This window comes from Fundulus heteroclitus, chromosome 1, assembly GCF_011125445.2.
Source record: "Fundulus heteroclitus isolate FHET01 chromosome 1, MU-UCD_Fhet_4.1, whole genome shotgun sequence".
NCBI lineage: Eukaryota > Metazoa > Chordata > Actinopteri > Cyprinodontiformes > Fundulidae > Fundulus > Fundulus heteroclitus.
This window is the reverse complement of record NC_046361.1, coordinates 8,801,989-8,824,586: the sequence shown is the minus strand read 5'-3', so window position 1 is coordinate 8,824,586 and position 22,598 is coordinate 8,801,989. Positions and strand designations below refer to the sequence as shown.

General features: G+C 44.2%; 1 protein-coding gene across 1 annotated transcript in view; it reads left to right on the top strand.

The window, feature by feature from the left end:
• agrn (agrin) overlaps window positions 1–22,598 on the top strand; it is a gene marked incomplete in the record, with an annotated part of 352,884 nt that overhangs the window by 286,241 nt on the left and 44,045 nt on the right. The window contains 7 exon segments of the mRNA XM_036129007.1: window positions 1,627–1,752; window positions 9,674–9,715; window positions 10,068–10,195; window positions 16,617–16,731; window positions 19,064–19,183; window positions 19,334–19,720; window positions 21,888–22,080. Of these exon segments, the coding sequence (XP_035984900.1) occupies window positions 1,627–1,752; window positions 9,674–9,715; window positions 10,068–10,195; window positions 16,617–16,731; window positions 19,064–19,183; window positions 19,334–19,720; window positions 21,888–22,080 (1,111 nt within the window).

Sequence of the window (22,598 nt, the reverse complement as noted above, 5' to 3'; positions counted from 1 at the left end):
TTAACATAGTGTTGTTGTTTTTTTTTAATACTTGATGAAAACTTTATACTATTGTCCCTGCCAAAGGAAAGCATCCCCACAGCATGATGCTTCCACCGCCATGTTTAGTCATAGGTGAGGGGCGGCCATTTTCCACATGGCTTGTAGAAAACTGAAAACAGGATTTCTGCTTTGTTCCTTGGTTTTCACGAGGCTCAATGTTCACTGAGGTCTATCTGGGTGACCTCTGAGGCCAATTGGTTACAATAAAATGTTTAAGGGTATCCCAGTAAAGGGGGCTTCGTCCAAATGCAGCCCGCACTTTTCCGATTTTTATTGTTAAATAAAAAAAACAACAGCTTGCTTCTCTATCCAATTCATAATCAGGTGCTCCCTTGTGTTAGTCTATCACATAAAATCCCAATAAAGTCCGTTCAGGTTGTAAGGAGGCACATTTGAAAAGTAGTGTGATTGCTTCAGAAGTCACTGCATTTCTCTGTGCCAGTGTGAACAAATGCAAAAAGAGGTTTTTTTTTTTGTTTTTTTTACATTATGAGTGAACATGAAAGAACCAGCACACCTTATTCTAACATGCATACTAACAGGTAGAATAACATGGTCTCCTTTACGTGTATGTTTGTGTGTGTGTGTGTGTGTGTCCCATCTCCCTTTCCGTGTCTGATTTCCAGTTAAATGTTAGCTTATCAGAAAGCGTGCCTTTGCCTGTTCTTCCTGTTCCTGATGCTCTAGCATCTGCACTTGTCGCTGTTTGCTCATGTTTAGTTAAGCGACGGCTCTCAAGGCAGGAGTGTCACAGAGTGGCCTAGCTCTCGTGCCGTGCCCCCGTTCCTCCCCATCTTCGGGGGGTCTGTAAATCTACAGACCGCACACGCCGACACGGGCCCCATAAACTCTCCGTCCTTCCCCTCCTCCCACGTCCCGTGACCGAGAGACCTTGAGGAGGACGTCCCTGGCCTCCGACGTCTTTACCGCTTGTTCGGCCGCGAGCTCTTTCCCTCCGTGATTATTTCCAATCTCCGCGCGGCCGTAAAGCGCTCTGCTTCCACCGAGACTACCCCCACCTACCCACCGCCTCTGTGAGAGGGGACGGCGTCTCTGCCGTAACGCAGCCAGTCCTCGGGTAGAGAAAGCCCGGCCACTTTTATGTCCTTAATGTCTCAAGATTGCCAGATATACAGTGGCAGTAACACAAACACGACAACTGTAGGTTTTTTTTTTTCTTCTTCTTCTTCTTTTGGATTTTTCCAGGACGCCTTGAGGGGAACTGCCAGCCGCTCAGCAGTTATGGCGCTCCCCTATCATTTAAAGTGCTCTGCGTGTGACATGACTGGCAACAGTGCCCATTAAGGGTTTTCTGCCTGACAAAATGAGCTCCAGCTGTAAAATCAGAGCCCATGAAAACGCCATATAATCAGCGCTGACAGACGCTTCTTTTCGCCGCTCCATCACTGGTCAGCAGGCAGAAACACCTGGAGGAGAAGAAGCCTCAGAAAAGTTTGTCGGGCTCCCCCGTTTCAAGTTCCTGGGGGGGAAAAAAAAATTGTAGCAGAGAGAAAAGTCGATTCATATTCATGACTTTTGTTAACGTTTAATGAATTTTTCATTAGAGCTTTGTGTCACCTGCAGGTGCCCCGTTGGCGAGCGCTGCTGCTCCCACTCCTGAGGAGAGGTCCTCCTGTGACAACACAGAGTTCGGCTGCTGTCCCGATGGCAAGACCCCGTCCAGCACCCCAGAGGGCACCAACTGCCCCCGTAAGTCGATGCGCACCGCCCACAACAAGAGCACTTTCACTGACCTCCTTCCTTCTTCTTCTCTTTGCTCCCGGTTTGTCTGTTTTTTTGTATCTTGTTGCGTTTTTAACTGGTAAAACTGTTTTTTACTGTTGCGTCTCATTTAATTAGAATATAACTGATGAGCTAATTTCCATATTCAAGAAACGTCGCTCCGCTCACAGAGATTGATTACACGCGGAGCGAAATATTTTCAAGCATAATTTCCTGGTAATCTTGATGATTGTGGCTTTTGGCCAAATTCAGTTCTTCAGAATATTGGAATATTATGTCAGACCAATAAAAAAAGTGGGGTGTACATAAGACTGACATTACACTGTCATAAACACGACATAACACCTGTTATGAACATAAATGACTCTTTATGAATGTTTAGGACTGTTGTCATTAATTGTCATTCGGTAAATTATGACACTATTAAAGCAAAGTTGACATTGGTTAAAATGGCTTTGTTATGACAACTTGACATTAACAGAGACAAGGTTAAATTAAGGGCTTGACTTGGGATTAGGTTAAATTAAGGGCTTGTCATAGCAAAGACATTTTAAACAATGTCAACTTTGCTTTAATAGTGTCATAATTTACCGAATGACAATTAATGGCAACAGTCCTAAACATTCATAAAGAGTCATTTATGTTCATAACAGGTGTTATGTCATGTTTATGACAGTGTAATGTCAGTCTTATGTACACCCCTTCAAATAAAGTGTTACCAAAAAAGTATTTATGCCACAGGAATTAAGTCCTACTAAAAACCGTTTCAGTGTACTGGGAAGTATATACAGCTAGCAGAAGGTTAGGGCTCCTTTTGCGTAAATTACTTCATCAGTGCAGCGTGGCATGGAGGAGAGGAGCCCGTGGGACTGCTGAGGTGTTCTTGACGACACCCCAGATATTCTCTATGAGGTTTAGGTCAGGTAATCTTTAATAGCTTTACCAATCTCTGCTTTACTGGTCCCTAAAGCAGAGATTGGGGCTTTTGATTGGTTGTGTGGGCAGGAGCCAACTCCTGCTGGGAAATAATAACCTCATCTTCATGAAGCGCCCTCAAACTTCATGAGAGATTGCTGCAGGGTGTTTTCTTTTTTTTTTTTTTTTTTTTTTTTAGCTAACAACAATAGATAGCATGGCTCACCAAATCTTCTCAAACTAAACTTCACAACTTGGATTTTGCTCCTCTTCGTTCTTCCTCCAGACTTTGTCTTGTGAATCTCCACCAAACTTTTCACTGGACTTTGCATCGCAATACTTGTTCCCTGTCCTTCTTCTACCACACTTTTTTCCTTCCACTCAACTTGCTATTGCTATGTTTACATACAGCTCTCTATGAACAGACAGCCTCTTAAAGCAATGACCCTCTGTGGCGTACAGCCTTGTACTCATAAACGATACAAGTACAAGGCTGTACTTGGATCATTTATGAGTTTACATTGAATTGCTATAATAAATGAACTTTTCAATGCTATTCTGATTTATTGCGATGCCATGACAACAATGCCTTTGGTTCATAGTTGAGCTACAACACCTGCTGTCGGCTGACATTTGAATGTTTGACTTAATCGAGTTTAAAGGAGATTGATGCCACTTTCAGGCGCCGCGTTACACGAGTGCTACTGAGTGTTATGTCATCCAGAGATGTTTATTTAGCCCGAGCTGAGGAGCTGAGCAAACACTGGGGAATATTGAGGTGCGACAACTGCATGCGTGTGCAGCGTGACCTTTGTGCAGAAGGTTTATGAGGCTCCAAATAAAACAGGAAAAACGGCCCAGCATTAAGAGGCGAGGTTATGGTCTATAAAGTAAAGCAAACCGCGTCAAGGGCAAACCTGTATTAGTGCCGCTTGCTTTGTTGTTTAGTGTTTGGCCAATTACTGCCACCACCAGAAGGGGGAGACAATCAGTCAATCTTTAACGCAGAGGTCCTGCTTTTAGTTGCGTCCTCATTTTATTATTTTGCAAACAGACAGCTTTTGTGCTCACTGTTTAGTTTTTAAGGATAGGGTTTTTTTTTCCCCACCACACCATCTGCTTTAAACAGCGAGAACAGGTGGTGTCTTTTGACTCGGCACATTTTTTATACCGTTAGATTTATATACATGTAATTCTAATTGACAGCTGCCTGAAGATCTTATAGCATCACATTTCCACCCTTCGTGAGCAGGAATGTTATTTTAATTCAAGGCTTTCTATGACACATTGCAGTGTTTCTGTTTTGCTGTCAGAATGACTGAGCAACAAGTAATTTTAATAAGTTATGCCAGTTTGAGTTTACAGCAGATTTTCTGTAGTCCACATTGTACATGCCGTCCATGCTGACATCTAGTAATGAAACACAACTAACATCTGAATAAATGTCTCTTTGTAAATTGCAGAGAAAAACCAATTGCTTTTTGCAGACCCTGAGGTCCTGGCAGAGGTCTGACTCTGTCAGAAATCTCTGAACTCATTTAAATTAGTTGGTTTACTGGCATAGATCCAGCATTTAAGCATAACCTACATGAGTTTGATAGTTTTGAGGTCAGGGCCAGTCCAGAAGCGTAAAGTTAGCCTGCTGCATCTAGCCCAAAGCCAGTTTTTATTTGTGTTTGGGATTGTTGGCCTCCGGGAATGCCCGGTTTTAAACATGTGACCCACACTGTCACTCTCAGATGAACAGATTCAAACAACAACCCAGAAACCACCAAGGCTGAAGCCAGTCATAAACTGGAAGGTAATGAAACACTAGGATCACAAAGAAGCAACCCACGAAATTAGCCTTTGCTTCATTGGCGGAGTGGTGGCCTAGCGGTTAGAGTGTTGAGCTTGGGTCAACAGAGGTTCTGAGTTCAACTCCCACCGACTGCCACTCTGGGTCCCTGAGCAAGACCCTTAACCCCCGATTGCTCCCCAGGCGCTGCACAGTGGCAGCCCACCGCTCCCCAAGGGGATGGGTTAAGATGCAGAAGTGAATTTCCCCATTGTGAGATCAATAAAGTTCAATTATCATTTTATTATTAGTAGTAGTAGAAGTAGCTTCAACCTCAACTGAAACGTGCAGCTGTTTTCATAAACACACCAACACACAAATGAATTTAAGTGACATCCCATTTCTAATCCATGGGTTTCATTTTAGCCTATTCACCAAGGCCTAGGAGTGTCTGTGGGCTTTTTCTGACCATTCTTCCAGCAGCGCGTTTGAGGGCTCAGATGCTGATGTTGGACAAGAAGGTTGCCATCCACACAAGTCCTCAACACCAACACCTGCATTTATTACAGCTGTGGCCTTGGAAGCGATTGGAAGACCTGAATTAATGACGCCATTTAGTGTATGCGGGGGCCGGTTAAGCCTCAGGCATGAGGCATGGTGTCATGCATGGTGGTGGAACCGTCATGCTTTGGAACAATTTAGCGTTTTACAAACTCGGGGGAACGATGAAGACTGAGCAATCTTGGACACTACCGGGTGTTCTAAAAGGACAACGACATTACAACTGGCTTTGACATGGATAAAGCAGCCTGAGCTCAAGCTCTACCAAGAAACCAGCCGGTGGAAATGAACTCTTTTTCCAACAAGAAGAGTGGTCAAATATCCCAGCAAGAATAATGCCACCAGCCTGTCGACGCCTGCAGATAGAGAAATATTCACAGTCAATGTAAACTGGGGCAGCCGCATCAAGTTGTTTGTGGCAGAATCAGCCCACCCAGCAAAAAGAACAGTTTCAAATGAATCTTTAACAGCCCTTAATTATTGAAATATGTCACGCCCATGATGAGATATAAAAAATGTTAACCATGTTGGTGGCACTTTATATTTTAATGTTGTGTGTTTTGGCTGATTTGGGCTTCTACATGCCTGCTCTGGGGCAACCCAACCCTGTTTTCTTTACCCGTATTTATCCCCCGAAGCAAACAGAAACTTTACCTTCATCTGTCTGTGCCACAGCTCGTCAACTCCCTCCGAAGCTACCTCTCGCTCCCTTCCTCACCCACAGCCCAGTCAATCTCAATCCAGTCTTGCATCAGCTCATTTCTCTTTGGAGTTGAGCCGAGAGACTACCAGAGGCCGAGCAGCGCCGTTGTACCAATCAGGGCTTCTTTTTTTCTGCCAGAGTCAGTTCACAGAGATAAAGGGCTTCATTCTCCCCCCTTTGCTTCTCCAGCCTTTCGCTCCCTCCAGCTCCCCGTCTCGGTTTGTCCCCAGAGCTGGGTTATTTGACGGATTGTGAAAAGAGGGATCCTTTCTGGCTCCCAGGGGAGCTCTAGGTCACGACTTGAAAGAGCCGTGGCCACAAATTAGCGCGAGGACTCGCGTTGCTGCAGTGCTGAAAGGTCCTAAAGCCTTCCAGTAAAGCAGCAGAGTTTACGGCCTCGACCCGATCCCGAGACGTGACCTTCCATGTTTATCTTAGCCGCAGGATTTATAGCTAAACAAACACGAGACATGAGGGGAATTTGCTGACCTCTGACCTCCAGTGAAAGCAGGTTTTAGCTGAAAAGACGAGCGTTAAAACAAATCATTCCCAGCTTGTAAATATTTATCTCGGCGAACGAAGACAGCACACCAGCGATCAATACTTCATTCAGCTCAAGTGTTCCCAATAAATTCGGGCTGAGCGATTGATCGATCGATGCGCCTGGATTTTTTTTTTCCCCCCCCTTACAAGACAGTCTCGGGTGATCTTCTGCTCATTAGCGACCAAATGACACATCCCTCAACGCTTCAGCTGCCATCTCATCAAACAATCCAGTGTATTAACATATCTCCAATAGTGGCAGAACAAGGACTAATTATTTATTGTTCTACATTTCATTATTGAGACGTCAGCTGCTGAGGTCTACCACGTTGTAGCGGTAATGTGACATTACCGCTACAAGCTTCAATGAGGTTTAACCACAGAACTGAATGGTTGTGGAGTGAAAGGAAACGTCACAGATACAGTTCTATAGAGGCATAGGTCCACCAGGTTTTGGCTTCTACAGACTGAAATGATTTCTCTCTCTTCATTGCAGAATAGCTCAAGCTCAGTCAGATTAGATGCAGACCTTCTGTGAACTTCAGTTTGGAACTTTTGCCATAGATTCTCAATTGGATTAAGGTCTGGACTTTGACTAGGCCATTCAAACATATGAACAAGCTTTGGTGTGAACTATTCCATGGTAGACCCTCCCCCGGCGTTTCAAATCTTCAATCTTCAAATCTTTCAAACATGTTTTTTTCCCAGTGTGGTCCTATATTTAACTCTGTCCATCGTCCCATCAACTCTGACCAGCCTCTGCTGCCACCACCATGGGATGGTGCATTCAGGAAGATGAGCAGTTGTTTTTTTTCCACACAAAGTATTTTGATAGGTCAAAAGGATTCATTTTTTGCCACATCTGACCACAGCACCATGTTTGCTGCATGGCTGGTGACAACTGGACTTTCTTGGAACGATGGCTTCCCTCTTGTCCTGTTGACAGATTCTCCCACGACAACTGTGGAGCTCTGTACCTCCTTCAGTTACCGTAGGCCTCTTGGCTGATTCTCTGAATAACACCCAGCATTCCCAGTTCAGGTAGACGACCATGAGTCTTAGCGTCACCATCAAGCTTAGTTTTGCCATAGATCTTAACGTTGCCATACCCGTTCAATCATCAGATGGTCGAGTTGTGCCCAGTGAGACGCTCAGACCTTTCTTCCTGACCTGTCAGTCAAAGTACCTTCATCTGTCTTCCTTGGGAGAAATTAGCTTTAGACAGATATTCTTTCTTTTATTTTTTTATCTGCAGGACTGCTCCATCAGAATGTCATTGTAGAGTGCAATGACAATAAAGAAGCTAATCTTACCTTTGGGTTTTACTGCACTGGCACGTATTGTGCTAGTCCATAACGTCACATAGATGAACGAATAAATAAAACCATTCCTTACAACAAAATAAAGCTATAATTCCTAAAAAAGAAATACTATTCATTAAAAAACACCTCATTAAAAAAGCAGTTGGTTAAAAAGGTTAATTGAAAAGAGCAAGAACAGGGCCAGATTTAACCTCCCTCTGATTAAAAGCGGACTAAAACAGCTCATGCTCCTCCTGCCACCTCGCATACTCGATCACAAAACCAAGCTGGTTAATGAAGAATTCATTATCTGCCTGAGTTTACAGGTTTCCTGTATGTTCAGCTCACGCTAACTCACTAATAAATAAGCTTAACTGATGACGGGACGAACGAACAGGTGGGTTTACAGAGGGAAGGCCCGTCCCTTCTTCCAGGGTTTCGTATTGTATATTCAGAGTGCAGGACGTGAGAAGTGTCCGATAAAATGGCGTCCGCCTACCTGAGAGAGACGTCTGTTCCATGAAGTTCCTGGGGAGTTAGAGGTGCTGTTGTAGCCTTAATCCGTCCTGCTGTCTTGATTAATCTCAGAACCTGTAGCCCTGATCTCACAGGGGATGCCAGACTCCACGGTCGCTTCCCGGTAAAAGCCAAACACTCTGGGTGTGCGGAGAAAATGTGGATGGACTCTGTTGGATCTGGGCGAAAACACATGAAACCAGCGCCGGCTGGCTGGCTACAAGTGGTCCATAATGCTCTGTGACAAACCTTTGAGGTCTTCTGGATTTATACTACTCCCGTGTGGGTTAGGTGCCTTCTAAAGGCATTTAGATTTATACATTTTATTCATGGGTGTCATAGTATTTGTATTTTCTTTTTATGGTTAAAAGACTGGGGGAGCCACTTGTCCCGTTTTCTTCCGTTTCACAATTAGCCACCGCTCTGCGTTGGCCCATCACATAAAGCGCCAGTAAAACGTGTGGTTGTAATGTGACAAAGTGTTCTCTTACCAGACACTGTAGTTTGCTTTTTATTTGCCCCGGAGATTGTCACTTTTAAAAAACCAATGTTGCTCCCCATGTGCTGCTTTTTAACAAGGTGTTTTATATGGACGTAATAGACAATGCTCATTTATGTTATGTTATTTGACCCTAAGCTCCACTGCAATACGGTAAAACTCCTCCATATGCCGTATGCCGGGGGAGTTCTGGCAAATCCATTACATTTTACAGTTCACTACAATCTGATAGCTGAATAGCTCTTTCCCTCCTTTTATCCCTCTCTCTTTCTTTTTTTTTTTTATCTCTCTCCCTCCCCACATCCTTTATGGAAGCAGGCTGGAAAATCATCCTCTCTGTTTGTCTTCTTTCCGGATTAAACGTGCGATACGGCTCGCCCGTCCCCTCGCTTTTCTTTACCGTTTCCCCGGCAGCCGAGCCGCGGCCATTTGCTTCTGTTTTATGGCCGCCGTCACATCTGAATCGATGTGGCCTGCCCGTGAAAGCACTGTAAAGAAGGCGGGAATGGAGGGTTGGGGGGGAGACAGGGGTGGGGGGGGCGCACAGGACGGGCGGTGGGCTGTGTGTCCGTTTCGCGCAGTTTTAACCAGGCTGCGTCAGCCGTCGGTCTGGCGGCATTAAGGAGACAATTACGACTATCTCTCATGATAATCATACAAGTGCTCTTCCCCCGTTCTCTGTGCCTTTTGCTCAGGCAGGGGGCAGCGATGATTGATTTGGGCAATTTGTTCTGCTGATTACAAGCGGCATGGAACCACGGCACCGACACCTCTCCCGCGCTACTCTTCACCCGACGCGCACACACACACAAACGCGCTCGGCTCTCAGCTTTATTTCAAGCCCCCTTCTCGCCGGCGCTAGCATGAAGAAGGCATATAAAAAGTTGATATATGTCGGACAACACAGCACTCCAAGGTTGAGGCTCCCTCTTTATGGGAGGAGGTGCGATTCAGAGTGCCTTCAGGCTATTTTCTCCTCAGCGTGTCTGTCTAGCCGCATGTGTGTGTGTTACTGTTTTTTTTTTTTTTTTTTTAATGCCTCTGTGCGTCTAACCTGCTGTCTTTCTACCCAGCCTTCTATGCCACAGCCAGCTTTTGGGATGAGTCTGGATCTGGTAACACTGGCCCATATGCTTTCTCCTTTCCCGTCCTTCTTTCATATTTCCACACTTCACCTGCTCCCCCGCCACAACAGCCACCACCACCTTTAACCTTTAACGGTCAAACTCCAAGCCGCTGCGAGCCCCACGCCGGGCGATCAGCAGCGCACTCACTAACCCTACCCACCCTGTCAAACACGCACAAACTCACAATCCATCACTCACCCCTGAACTGGCACTATCCCAGAAACAAGCAGCACCATGTGAAGGCGGGGGGGGGGCGGGGGGCGGGGAGGACTGAGCGCTATGAGATGATGGGTAAAGCTACTGTATGGTTTCGGTTTCATGCCGTCTCTTCTGCACGCAGCCACCATGAAGTTCTCGGGCTTCCTGCACCTCGACCAGGTGGACGGCCAGGAGATTTTCTACACCCCAGAGATGGAGGACCCAAAGTCCGAGCTGTTTGGAGAGACGGCCCGCAGCATCGAGAGCGCGGTAAGTGCTAAAGCAGCAGTTTGTGTGAGGAATTCAGTCCAATTAGCATTTCCGACTTCTCTGGGGTGAATTTGCGCTCCTGGTTGACGTCATCAGTTTGGCCAATTTCTTATGCTAGTGTAAGCAATTTCCCTGAACACTCCCTACTTATGCATCCTGTTTGCTTTTGGTACTTAATCCCTTTTAATATAAGACTCAGATCTTTCAGCGCTCCAGAACCAATGTTTCTGACACTTTGTGTTAAATTTGTTGATTGTAAGCCTTGCACACAGAGATTGGTTTATAATATGGGTGTAAGGGTGTAAGGGTGCTGTACCGAAAGCATCATGGCCGGGGATGCACCAAAAACACGCACAAAAACAGTTAAGTCTATGTTTGCCTCGTTGTGTTGGCGGAGATGGGGGACTGGCTAACAACAGCTGGTTACAAAATCACAGCAGCACTTTGAAAAATGTCTGTGAGCCATTTTAAACAGGCTCCAAGTAGAAAAGTAGATAAAGAAAACATCAACAGAGCGACAGACAAGAAAGGTCTGTAAGCAGTGGGGAAACATTAACCACCAGCAGTGATAGTTAGGGTCCGCTTTAAAACGTCCTGTTAGCTCTGAACTAAAGGGCCATTTCCAAGTTTTCGACATGTCTTTCCTGCATTTGATTATCTTTAGTTCAAAATCCAAAATACTTAGATTAGGCCCAAACTGTGTGATTTCACAATGAACAGAGATTGACGCACCAAGCACAGTTTGAGGTTTATAAAAATCTGTTTTCTTTTTGTGAAAACAGTAAAAAGCTGCCTTTTTTATCAAAGCTTTGGCATCACCTTAGAATTAGAAAAGCATTTAAGCCGCGTTTTACGGACCTTTGGGTTCTGGACTGGAATATTTTTACACTGATTACAGGTTTTCTTTTAAACCTGTAATATTTGATTTGTAAATCTTTCAATGTTTTTGTATAGGAAAAAGGAAGATTTTCCATATTGCTCTAAATATTGGAGGACAATCTCCTGTCAGTCTTGTTGATACAGTATGTCACAGCCCATGGTGTTAGACCACTGCTGCACACTGCGGGTCGCTAATGACACTGAAGTTCACAGCTTTTGAGTCAGCATTTTATTAATATCATCAAGCAGTCTTAAGTGCATTTGACAATCTGTAGTTCTATAGCTGAGACAATTGTAATAACTTATAAGCAGATCAAACCTGGACTTATTTGAAATGAATTCCGATCTATTTACAGTGCTCAGCATACATGATTACGCCCCACCAGATTTTTCAGCAAAGCTTTGGTTTCTTTTCAGAATCAACATTTTGTATGGATACTACACCAGAAAATACTCCCACAAGTGTGGGCCATCAATTGGAAACACCATTTGTTCATTTGCACACACAAAAAAGTAACTGATTCATTCATGTTGCAAAAATGACTACACCCCAAATAATTTTTTTGGAGAAAAGCCAACTTTAAGAGCACAAAATCCTAATTAACAAGAATTAAACCACAGGTGAGTCCAGTTATTCATTTAGAGGTGTCCAGCAGACCGGTGGACTATAGGAGGGCATCACTTAAAGAAAACCACTTCCCGTTTCATGCTGGCAGCAATGGCACCAAATCTGAGGAAGGAAATCATTTATTTACCCAAAAAAAGGTGAAGACCCGCAATGCTTTACATATCAGCAAATTGATCCAAAAGTTTGAGAAACATGGAAGTGTAACCATGTCACAGAGTCTAGGCCGTCCGCTGAAGTTAACGCCTCAACGGGAGCGTCTTCTGATGAGAAAATCATCATACGAGTTTCCTGCAGTTTGCTAAAGACACAGAAAGCCAAACTGGAGTGACGGTTTCCAGTGACACCGTAAGGTGTGCACTGCTGAGGCATGGCATGCATGGGTATCATCCACGAAGGAACTCTCTCCTAAAACCCAGGCAGGCACAGAAAAACAAGACTAGAAATTTGCTCAGGCCCATGCTGAAAAAGATGAAGAGTACTGGGGCTTCACACTCTGGAGTGATGAGACAAAGATCATAGTCTTTGGATGTGATGGCTTCAAACGCAATGGTGAGGACTTCCAAGAGAAATGCTTGGTGCCTGGTTGTGAATAATGGTAGTGAGTGCTGCTGGTGTCATGGAGCTGCATTTCATCGACGGTATCATGAACTCACAGATCTACTGCGCTATACTGAAAGGGCCCTCCGCGCCCTTGGTCGTCACGGCCTCCTCTGGCATGACAGTGATTCAAAACATACATCTAAAGCTGCTGCTGCATTTCTGAACAACAACAGGGTGAAGGTGATTGAATGTTCAAGGGTGTCGGCTGATCTGAACCCAGTCGAACGTCTACGGGAATTCTGCAGAGACAGGTTGAACTTCACGCTCCATACAGCATCCGGGCTCTATACAGGTTGTTCTTGAAGAATGGAAAAAGATAAATGTTGTCGTATGTCGCCAACTTGTTTATTCCTTGCCTAGAAGACTTGGTGTTCATAGCCACGTCACTCATACTGGATGTAGTTGTTTTTCTGCGGGGGTCTATTCGTCTTTTGAGTAAAACTACAGATTTCGTGATCCAGGTTATACGATTAACCTTTATTTAATGTTATAGAGTTGAACAAGGGCCTTATGAAACTCAACATTGTAACATTTTTGGAAATTGTTTTGTGTTTATTGAGATAGTGATTAAAATCTTACTTTTAAGGGGATTGTACTCATGTATGCTGAGCACTGTATCGCACCTTTTTTGGAGAAAAATTAGTTTTTCTTTCTCTTTTAGTTACCTTCAACATAGGTTTAATTTTCAAAAGCTTTCTTTGCAGAATAGGCCTTATTGGAGGTGCGTTTGCGTTACTGTGTGTGGGGTGTGCGGGGTGGAGGAATGAGTTATGCCAAGGACCACCGCTGTTTGTTCCTACATTACGATTTCCAGACCCATCTGTGTCTAAAAAAAAACAACAACCTTGAAGCAGAGTAAACATATGAGCTGAATTGAGCAGGTAACATACAAGGTGGCGCGTTTTAAATTCCCTCTACCATGTTTTTAGCTTGTTCTGTTGCCCTCGAGAGTCCAGCTGACAACCGACTGCAGTCAAAACTGTCACTGTGAGGCCGCTGGAGGAAGAAAACCAGATTCTTTCTGCAAATGTGGAGTTTTTTTTTCCACAAATCTTCTTGTCAAGAGGCCAAAAGCCTCCGAAACAAGATTCAAAGCATCTCAACACAATATAAAACCCTCGTGGAGTTCCTGGCTAATCAAATCCTTTCCGTTCTTTCAGACAGGTATCACTGCGCATATTACAGACCTGACACCCCTGAAGCTGTTGAGTAATATTCTGCCACTCTGCGCCGAAGCGTTTTTCTGCTCCGGTACATCTGATAGAAAAATAACAATAATGAAAGAAACGAGGGGGGGGGGGGAAAGAAAATGCATTTGCTGACTTTGGTCAGAGGACATACATCAAAGGACATGCCCGGGCTGATATTTGTTTTTTAATAAAAAAAGGAACATGGCAGCAATCTCTTACATCAGATGATCTGAGGAGATGATTATGTACAAGCAATTGAGCCCCATTTTTTAAGACCAAGGTAGGCGAAGAAAAAGAAAAGGGCTTTTCACAGCATCTTGGTTTTATTTTTACTATTCTTTTGGCTGTATTTTTCCTATTTCCAAATATTACTTTATTGTATACAGCTGATTAATTAAAGAATCTTAGGCAATGTTTGCACGGAAAGATGCTCTTCAAGCTTAATAAGACCCCTACTGGAGGAAAAAAAAAACAAAAAAAAAAACTCACATCTCTCTGCAGAATTGTGCAGTTGCTTGCCAAACAAATTTACAATACCCAAAAGCAGTTTTGCATGCGAGATTAATTAGGCCTTTTTCTGCGGTTTGAAAATTCAAGCCTTATTTTCCACACGAGCCTCGTAAGGTTGGATGCTCATGGTGCCAAACGCTGTTAGTAAGCAAAGCCAGACATCCACAATAATCACAGTTTTGGCCCCTGCCGCTGACTTTCTCCACTGTCCGTTTCCTCTGCGGATCTCGGGCCAAATGTCTCTGTTGACTATCCAGGGCCTCGCTCCTCTGATGACATGCGAACCTGCGCGTGTGTGTGTGGGTGGAAGTATGTGTGTGTCTGTGTACACTGTACACATGTACCAGCTGTTAAATCAGTGTCACCAGCCCCCACTGGGACCTAATCTGCTACCTCACAGCGATTTGTGTGTGTGCGCTCGTTAACGGTCTCAGCCTGTGGGTCTCTTGAAGCCTAGTGCGCCACTTGACAGCATCCACCCCCCCCTTTTTACATCTTCTAGCACAACCACTGGGCACATACTATACTTACACAAATGGACATCACGGTCACAGAGGGCGCACAAAGTCATAAAGGGGGCTCTTTACATGAAAAGAGTCAAGCTTCGCTGCATCGCTTTTAAAAACGTGGCAATCTGCTTTTTTAAAGATAAATTAAAACGCTTGCAAGAAGGACAGGAGTGAAGTGCGCACTGAGCAGAGTTTGTGCACAGTGACTTGCATCGCTAATCCAGCTTTGGAGGGTTTTACAGCCTAATTTGCTGTCACACCTTCTCAAACCGGAGGACTTCGGTATTTGCAGGGAAAAGTCTCCCGCGCACTGAAATCTCAAGCTCAACAAGATGTGTTGGTGGACTGGACTGCCAGTTTCAGTGTCATTACTGAAGCGCAGTGTACAAATAAGATGATTAAAGTTTAGAGTCGTACTTATTCTGATGTGCTCATCAGTGGGGACTTGCCAGATAAATGTGCTTTATGTATTAAATGACATTGCTGGGTTTAGGCACGGGCCTGAATGAGACGATTATGATGTGGAAACCTTGGGTAAAAACACCCTACTTTGACGGTGTCCAGGTATTTAAACACAAAAATGTAAAACCATATTGTATCGCATTATCTAATTGCTTGAGTTTGAAACAGAAACGTTTGAAAGTAACAAAAGTAAATTAAGCTTTTAGCTGTATACGTACCCAGACCATCTACTCAGGCAGAGCCCACAGTATGCTGAGCTGCTCCACCATTTATTCCTAGTTAGCAAACTTACTAGCATGCTAAGTTTAGTTATAGGGATGTTTCCTGTACCATTTAGTTTACAAACCATGACATCTCAGTAAAATTTCACAAGAGCCAAATTTGTTTTTTCTCTAAACCAAAAGAAGAAGAAGCTGTGGTAGGTTTCTTTCTGTCAACTGACCAGCAATGGAGCAACAGGTGGGGGCAGGGCAAACGGCTATCATTACTATGCTCCAAACGGGTGGAGGAAATTCCAGTTTTTCTGTCACTTTCTCTGGCATTTCATTAAAATTAATTCAAACAGTAGGAGCATGCTGATGCAACGTTTGAGTGGTTTGGAAATGTTTATTTTTTTATCCGGGGTATGCCTTGATAATATAAACCTTGCTGCATTTCATTTGCTTTGCAACCTGGTACGGTAACCATATTGGATTTTTAGGTTGGGACTGAAAGAAACCTCTGTGACTGTTCCAACTTGAAATGCAAAAGGTTGCCCTCCCGAATGCAAACGGAGCAGAGTTAATTGACAAAAGTAAAGTTAGCCTTAGGCTGATCAGACGTTTCCCTGAACGCCCTGGCCCAGCTATCTCCCCATTGATGAAAGCTTTTCATGTCGCTGGAGATGTCCCCCGGTTTTTATTTGAGAAATCTGGTAACCTTAGTTAACCTACTTGTCTGAAAACACAGCTGACATTTGTAAAACTAATTTCACTTTCATTATAAGGGGCATTTGCTTAAAAAATCCCTACAACTTGTGGGAGCATGGAGAAACCTTCACTGGACAGGGAAATTAGTCACTAGCATTACAGGCTAGTTTGTGCTAGCTGCATTAGCATTCCATGTAATGTGGTTATAAGACTTTACAAAATTAGGATAATAGGGACTTTTATTGTCCTTTGTTTGTTTCCTCTAACCTGGAGTAGACAGTGTTTACATAAACATCTGTGATTTTTCACATTTTAGAATGAAATTGGCCAAAATGGTCAGTTTATAGTTTGAAAATGTGTGGCTAAACGACAGCTAATTATAGCTTAAAGGATAACCAGTCCTCCTCTTTGAGTTGTTCAGCCTTTGACATCGTACACACAGTAAGTCATTGTAGGCAAAACCAATCAGAATGTCACGGTTAGCTTGGCATTTATCTTCGCTGCTCCTGGAAACCTGCTCCTAAAATTAATGTCACCTCAGCCAGCTAAATGTCAATTTGTGCCCCCACACCCAATGGCCTTCTTCCCTGCGAACCAATTTGAGAGGCCGTCTTTCTTCTCTTCGAGATAGTGTACAGTTTTGTGGAATTAAAGTGTGGCGCTCATTACTGGCCTCATTTATCATCTGGTGTCTGTCTGTGTGTCTTTGCACTCCCTCGCTTCCTGCTGTTACAGCTCAATGAGATGTTCAGGCAGTCACAGGTGCACGACGACTTCATGGGAGTCCGGGTCCGTCAACTGGCGCCGAGCGGCTCCATCCTGGCCTTCGTGGAGGCCCATTTCAGACCAGGTGAGAATCCGTCTCATTCAAAAGACCAAAAGGACCGAACACAACACATTAAAAACGGGAAGAGCATTGAAAGAAAATGAGAAGAAAATGGAAAAAAAGTGACTTCTTTTAAATGGAAATGCATAATTTCTATAAATTTGTAAGCCCTTTTATTAAAAGATAGTTAGCTTTTGACGATTCAGCTCATCTGACACCTACATTTAGCTTTTTTCACTACATATTCAACAAGCTGCAGTTAACACCAAATTCTGCATTTTCTATTTTCTATTCTCTGCATTTCTGTCCTTCCATCCAGTTGTCCACGTTTTTACGTTATTAGAAATCCTCACACAGCCATTCAGTCCGTATTTCTGTATTAAAACCTGTCGCTTTGTTCTGCATAGACTAAATGGAAAGGGGAATAGGCTCCAAGACAGCGATGCAGGAATCAGAATAGAAGCAGCACGGTGTCCCAATTACCTAATCAAATCAATCATTCAAAACTTTATTTATAAACCTCTTGAGCATACTATAAGGCACCCAAAGTGATACACATATTAATAAAAATACTAGATAAAATAAAAAAAGCAGTAAACCCAATCGAAACAATGAGATAAACAATAAAAAGCTAATGTTAGTGCAAAAACTGGCCTACTGTTGATTTTCCCTGGAGTTAAAAGCCAGGAGTAGAAAGATGAGTTTTTTAAAAAAGGTTTAAGTTCATTATGAGTTCTGGCAGAACTCAGAGAACGAGTTCAGGAGCTGCAGCTGAAAAGAGAAGTCTCCTCCAGTCACAACTCAAGTCCCACAAACCACCAGTAGCATTTGATCTGCAGGTCTCAGAGCTTTACAGGGATGATAACCATGCTGGAGTTCAGAAACACGAGGAGGTGCCAGACCTTTTAAACTTTTAAAAACCAAGAGTAAGATTTAAGAAACGATCCTAAAAGAGGCCGGCAGCCAGCGATGTGCTCACACCGCCTCGCCTCCGTTAACAGCCGGGCAGCTGAATGATTGCCCAGCTGGAGACGGCGGAGGAGAGGCTGGTTAAGGAGGATATAACAAAAAAAAAATCTGGATGGCCATATGTTGCCTCACACCAAAGTTTTAAATCTGAAAAAAAAAAAAAAAAACATATTTCACTCTCCGAGTCCTCAGAATCCGACAAGGATGACATCCAAAAGTTTAAGCTTGTTTGCTGCGGTTGGGCCTGTCATCCAGCAGTAGGCAGAGGCTTTCAAAGCTTCTCAAAAGCCTTTTGTGGTGCACCAAAGTCAGTCCTTTATTGTGTCTTCATAGGCTGTTTAATCTTAAGATGCATGGCAAGTCAATATTAAGAATAGCACAGTAAGCTCAAACGTTCTGCTGGCCGCAGCCATCTACACAACACAGCAGGCTCCAGCTCCAAGGAGAACATCACGCAGGCCTAGCCATGACTAGAGGTCCCTGTAACTTGATTTTTTTATTGCAGAGCCAGGAATGATAGGAGTGGTTGATTTTAGTGTAATATAGATCGCTGACTGAATTATTACCACGCTGGGCCGCTAGGGACTATGGACTGCTTTGGAATAAAACTGGAACTCCGGCAATCTCCAAGTGGTTCAGTTTCGGTTTATTTCTTTAAAAAGTATTATATGGATGTATTTTTTTTTTTTTATTATTACTAGACTCCATTCAAAAAAATATTTTTAAAATGTAAGTGATGCTCCTAGAGGGCCTTTCTTCAATAGGTGGCTCTCTTACGTTAGTGGTCATCATTGTTTGTTTATTTGTCATATCGGGTTTAAAATTGTTAGCCTCTGTTTAACCAAATCCATCCATTGACTTAGACTTTCTTGTCTTATTAAAGGAATATTGGCAATTCTTATGAACAAATCAAAATACAGATTTTCTTTCATACAAACAAATCTAAATTTATTTAGAATTTTCTAGATAAAAACAATATGCAGATACGCCGTAATGGGGTCTTTTACAGGCTGTCTGTAGCAGACAAGGGCAGATCCTCCTCCGTCCTTCTCTCCTTTTCCTTTTTTTTTTTTTTTTGCGAGGAACATTTAGCGTCCTTCGTACCCTTCACACGGGGGCGACGGCTGCCGTTACATGGCGCTCCTCCATGGCTTGTAAAACAAACATCTGCGGCGAGCATTATGAGAGCGATTCATCTGGAAGGGAAGAAAAAAAAAAGCGGGACGAGCGGCGGTTGGAGGACAAGTGGTCCGCGGAGACCCTCCACCTGTCATACACAAGGCTGTTTGATGTATTCATTGTACCATTAAAGGAGCTTGAGTCCTGTGTTTACTTAGAGATCCTCAGAGGCCTTGTCCTGAATGCTTGTACCTCGTCTTTATCACAGACACCAGATATAAGGTGGAGGACATCGAGGGAGCGCTGCTGAAACAGCTAAAGGCTTCCAAAGACACCAGCATCTCTGTGAAGAAGCCCACGGCGGAGAATATTCGCCTCACTAATTATGGTAATATGATGTGGACTTAGCAGCAAAGTGTAAGGATTTATAAAACGAGTGAGAGTATTTAACTTATTCATGAGGTAGCTTACTGAAGGTTCTCCTGAACTGAAAAGTGTAAGCTCAACATATTTCTATAACGGCCTTTTTTTCTGTCAGGTCTGTCCACCATCCCGTTGTTCACCACTACCACCACCACCGCCGCCGCCGCCGTCACCACCGCCGTCCCCGTCACCACCCCCAGGCCCCGGGCCACCTCCCCCTACGTCACACGTCGCCCACCAGGGTTCACCCGCAGGCCCGCCGGCAGCAGACGCACCACCACCACGGCTGCGCCGCTCCCGAAGACGCTCCGTACCACCGCCGCCACGCCCATCATCAGCACCACCTCCCAGCCGCCCGCCACGACCCGGAGGGGGTCTCAGCACAAGACCCTAAAACCCTGCGACTCCCACCCGTGCCTCCACGGGGGGACCTGCGAGGACGACGGCAACGACTTCAGCTGCAAGTGCCTCGCTGGGCGAGGGGGGGCGGTGTGTGAGAAAGGTGAGCCGGTCCCGTTTTTTTCCTCTAGTTTTCATGCTCTGGATTGTTTTCGCCGCCTTATTTATTATTAGTTTTAAGCTGCAAGTTTCAGGGTCAGCGTCTGCTTTAAATTCATGTAGTAAGCTGGATGGGAGCGCACTGAAGGCGAACCTTTACATAACCCTAACCCTACGCATCATCTAAAGAGGTTTAAGATGCTTTCTATTGCATTTTACAGATCTTCTTTTTCAGTTGTTTTAATTGGTAATCTCTAGACACCTTCCTCCTGAGTGCTTTAGGGTGTATAGGCAGCAGCAAAAACAGCGTTCTAACACTGTGTAAAATAATTAAGGTTAAACGAAAAGCTCAGCCTTGTGAAAGCATTCATTTCCTTAGGTGTTTTTTCCCACATTTTGTCTTAACAAAACCTAAAACCTCCTGTCAGGTTTTTTTTTTTTTCATTTGATTGACGAACACCGGGTAGTGCATAATTGTGGAGCGCAAGGAAAAGGATTCGTGGTTTTCAGAAGTCACCTAATAGCTCAGTAGAGTGCACTTCTGAGTGATTTAATCTAAGAGTGAATCCAGCCGTTCTGCTTCCTGCCTCAGAGGTTTTTGTTGGAGAACATCAGTGAACAGACAAGCGTCCTGCAGACTGAGGAACACAGCAGGCGGGTCAGGGGGTGAGAAGCGAGAAGAAAAGGCGTAAGAAGTCCTGTTTACGCTTTGCCGCTAGATGCGCGGGGATACGTCTCCACCAGACGTGCAGCTGTAATGGCTGCAAGACATGTTCCCACTAAGTATTGACTTAGGGGGCTGAACATAAACTCGCACTGCACTTCTCACACTTTAGTTTGTAGTACGTCCTGAAACCGTGTATTATTTCCCCCACACTTCCTAGCTAACCTCTAGGTTGTGTTGATCTAGCACGTCAAACGTCAGTTAGCAGACAACATCGTGAAGACGTCTTGCAACCGGAGGGTTGTGGGGTCGATTCCAGCTTCCCCTTGTCACATGTCGATGGAGGTTCAGTTATATTGTAAAAAAAAAAAAAGTCTTTAGTTGCACACTGGTAGAGACACATCAGTAACTGCGATTGCATTTTGTTTAGATTTCCGTTCTTAAACGTTGGAAACCATCCATACTGTCTCCTCCACCTTACGGCTGTGCCTTGCTTTGTGTTGATGTGTTCCATAAAACCACGATCCAATACAGAAAGGTTTGTTGTTCCAAAGTGAACGTGAAACATTTGGAAGCGCCATGAATAGTTTCACGAGGCAAAGGAACTGCTGCGAGCGCAAGGTGACACCTTCAGAGGCAGTGGGAGTGATGACTTCCATTTAGCGCTGGATTATGGAAATGAAACGCTAAGTGGTCACAGATGTGGATTTATTGGCCGATTTAAAGCTTAGCGAATTAACAGCACTCTGAGCACAGGACAGAACATCAGGTTTATGCTTTTGTTTCATGCATACAGGTTTTAAAACAAGGGAGAAAAGTACGTTTGAGTCAAATGCGGGCCGTTCCTCCGCTGGCCGTGCTTCAGTCTCATCTCCAGTCATCCAGACAGCTTCAACATCCCCGACGCCGCGTGTAGCTCACCAAGTCGGCTCCGCAGAGGAAATCATAACTCAACGAGAACTTCTGGAGAAACTCTTTTTTTTTTTTTCTTCCCACTTACCCTGCTTTGGGATTTCGGGCTAGCAAGCAGCGACCTCGCACAGCTGCATCTTCAGATAATTGACACTAATTGCTTTGATGGGGATTAGATGATGAGAATTACTTTGTGCCTTTGAGTTAAAGTGGCTAACTGAAATCACGAACACCCACAACTGCGCGGGCGAACTGCACACCCAGCCTCCGCCGGATCAATCAAGTCATTAGCAAAGAAGGAGCTCATCAGATGGTGCTCTCCCTCATAGAGGCTGGCAGAAAAGATAAGATGGACACGGGGAGGAAAGGTGGCATAAATACAAAGTTCCCTGGTAAAATGTCTGTAAAAAGCTGCTCCCGTTTCTGATTTGTCTCCTTTTCATGAAAATAAAATTGTAAAGTAAACTGGATAGAGAGGCAGTGATTCATCATGGCCACTTATGCTTAATTATGCACATTTGGCTCTTGTTAGCCAGAGATAAATCAAATCACGAAGTAATGACAGCGGTGACTTGTTACCTCCATTCCTCCGCAGTGATCAAGTACTTCATCCCATCATTTGGAGGCCAGTCCTACTTGGCCTTCCAGACGATGAGCGCGTACCACACGGTCCGGATCGCCATGGAGTTCAGGGCGTCCGAGATGAACGGCCTGCTGCTCTACAACGGCCAGATGAACAAGAAGGACTTCATCTCCCTGGCTCTGGTCAACGGCAGGGTGGAGCTCAAGTGAGTGTCGTCTAAGTTGATGGTGGGGTTGTCGTTCTCCTCGGTAAATCGATTTTTCGATCGGATTAAATTTAATTAGGGGTCTCGTCCTCCCGGATCCGTCCTTATCACAAAAAACCCCAAAAAACAAACAAACCAAAACAAAACAAAAAAAAAAAACCCGCTATGAAACATTAATGATCCCCGTGAGGGAACAGGGTCATTGCTGCGGCGGCAGCAGCTGGGAGACGACGTAAATAAGAGCAAAACAGAGAGGGCTGAGGATAATGAGGCAAATAATTACAGAGAGTAAACATGTAGAAAACAGCAGAGCCAGGAAATAAATAAAGATAAGGACACTTCTGGGCTATTTGTAGGTTAAAGTCATACATTCAGAAACAAATCTGAGCAGTCTGAACATATGATGGCATTTAGATTCAGAATACCCTCGTAGATAATTAGCTAAAGTGACTTTGAAGCAATTCTGATGTCACTGTGTTTACGTACGATTGCAATGACCCTATAGAGAATTGGCTTTT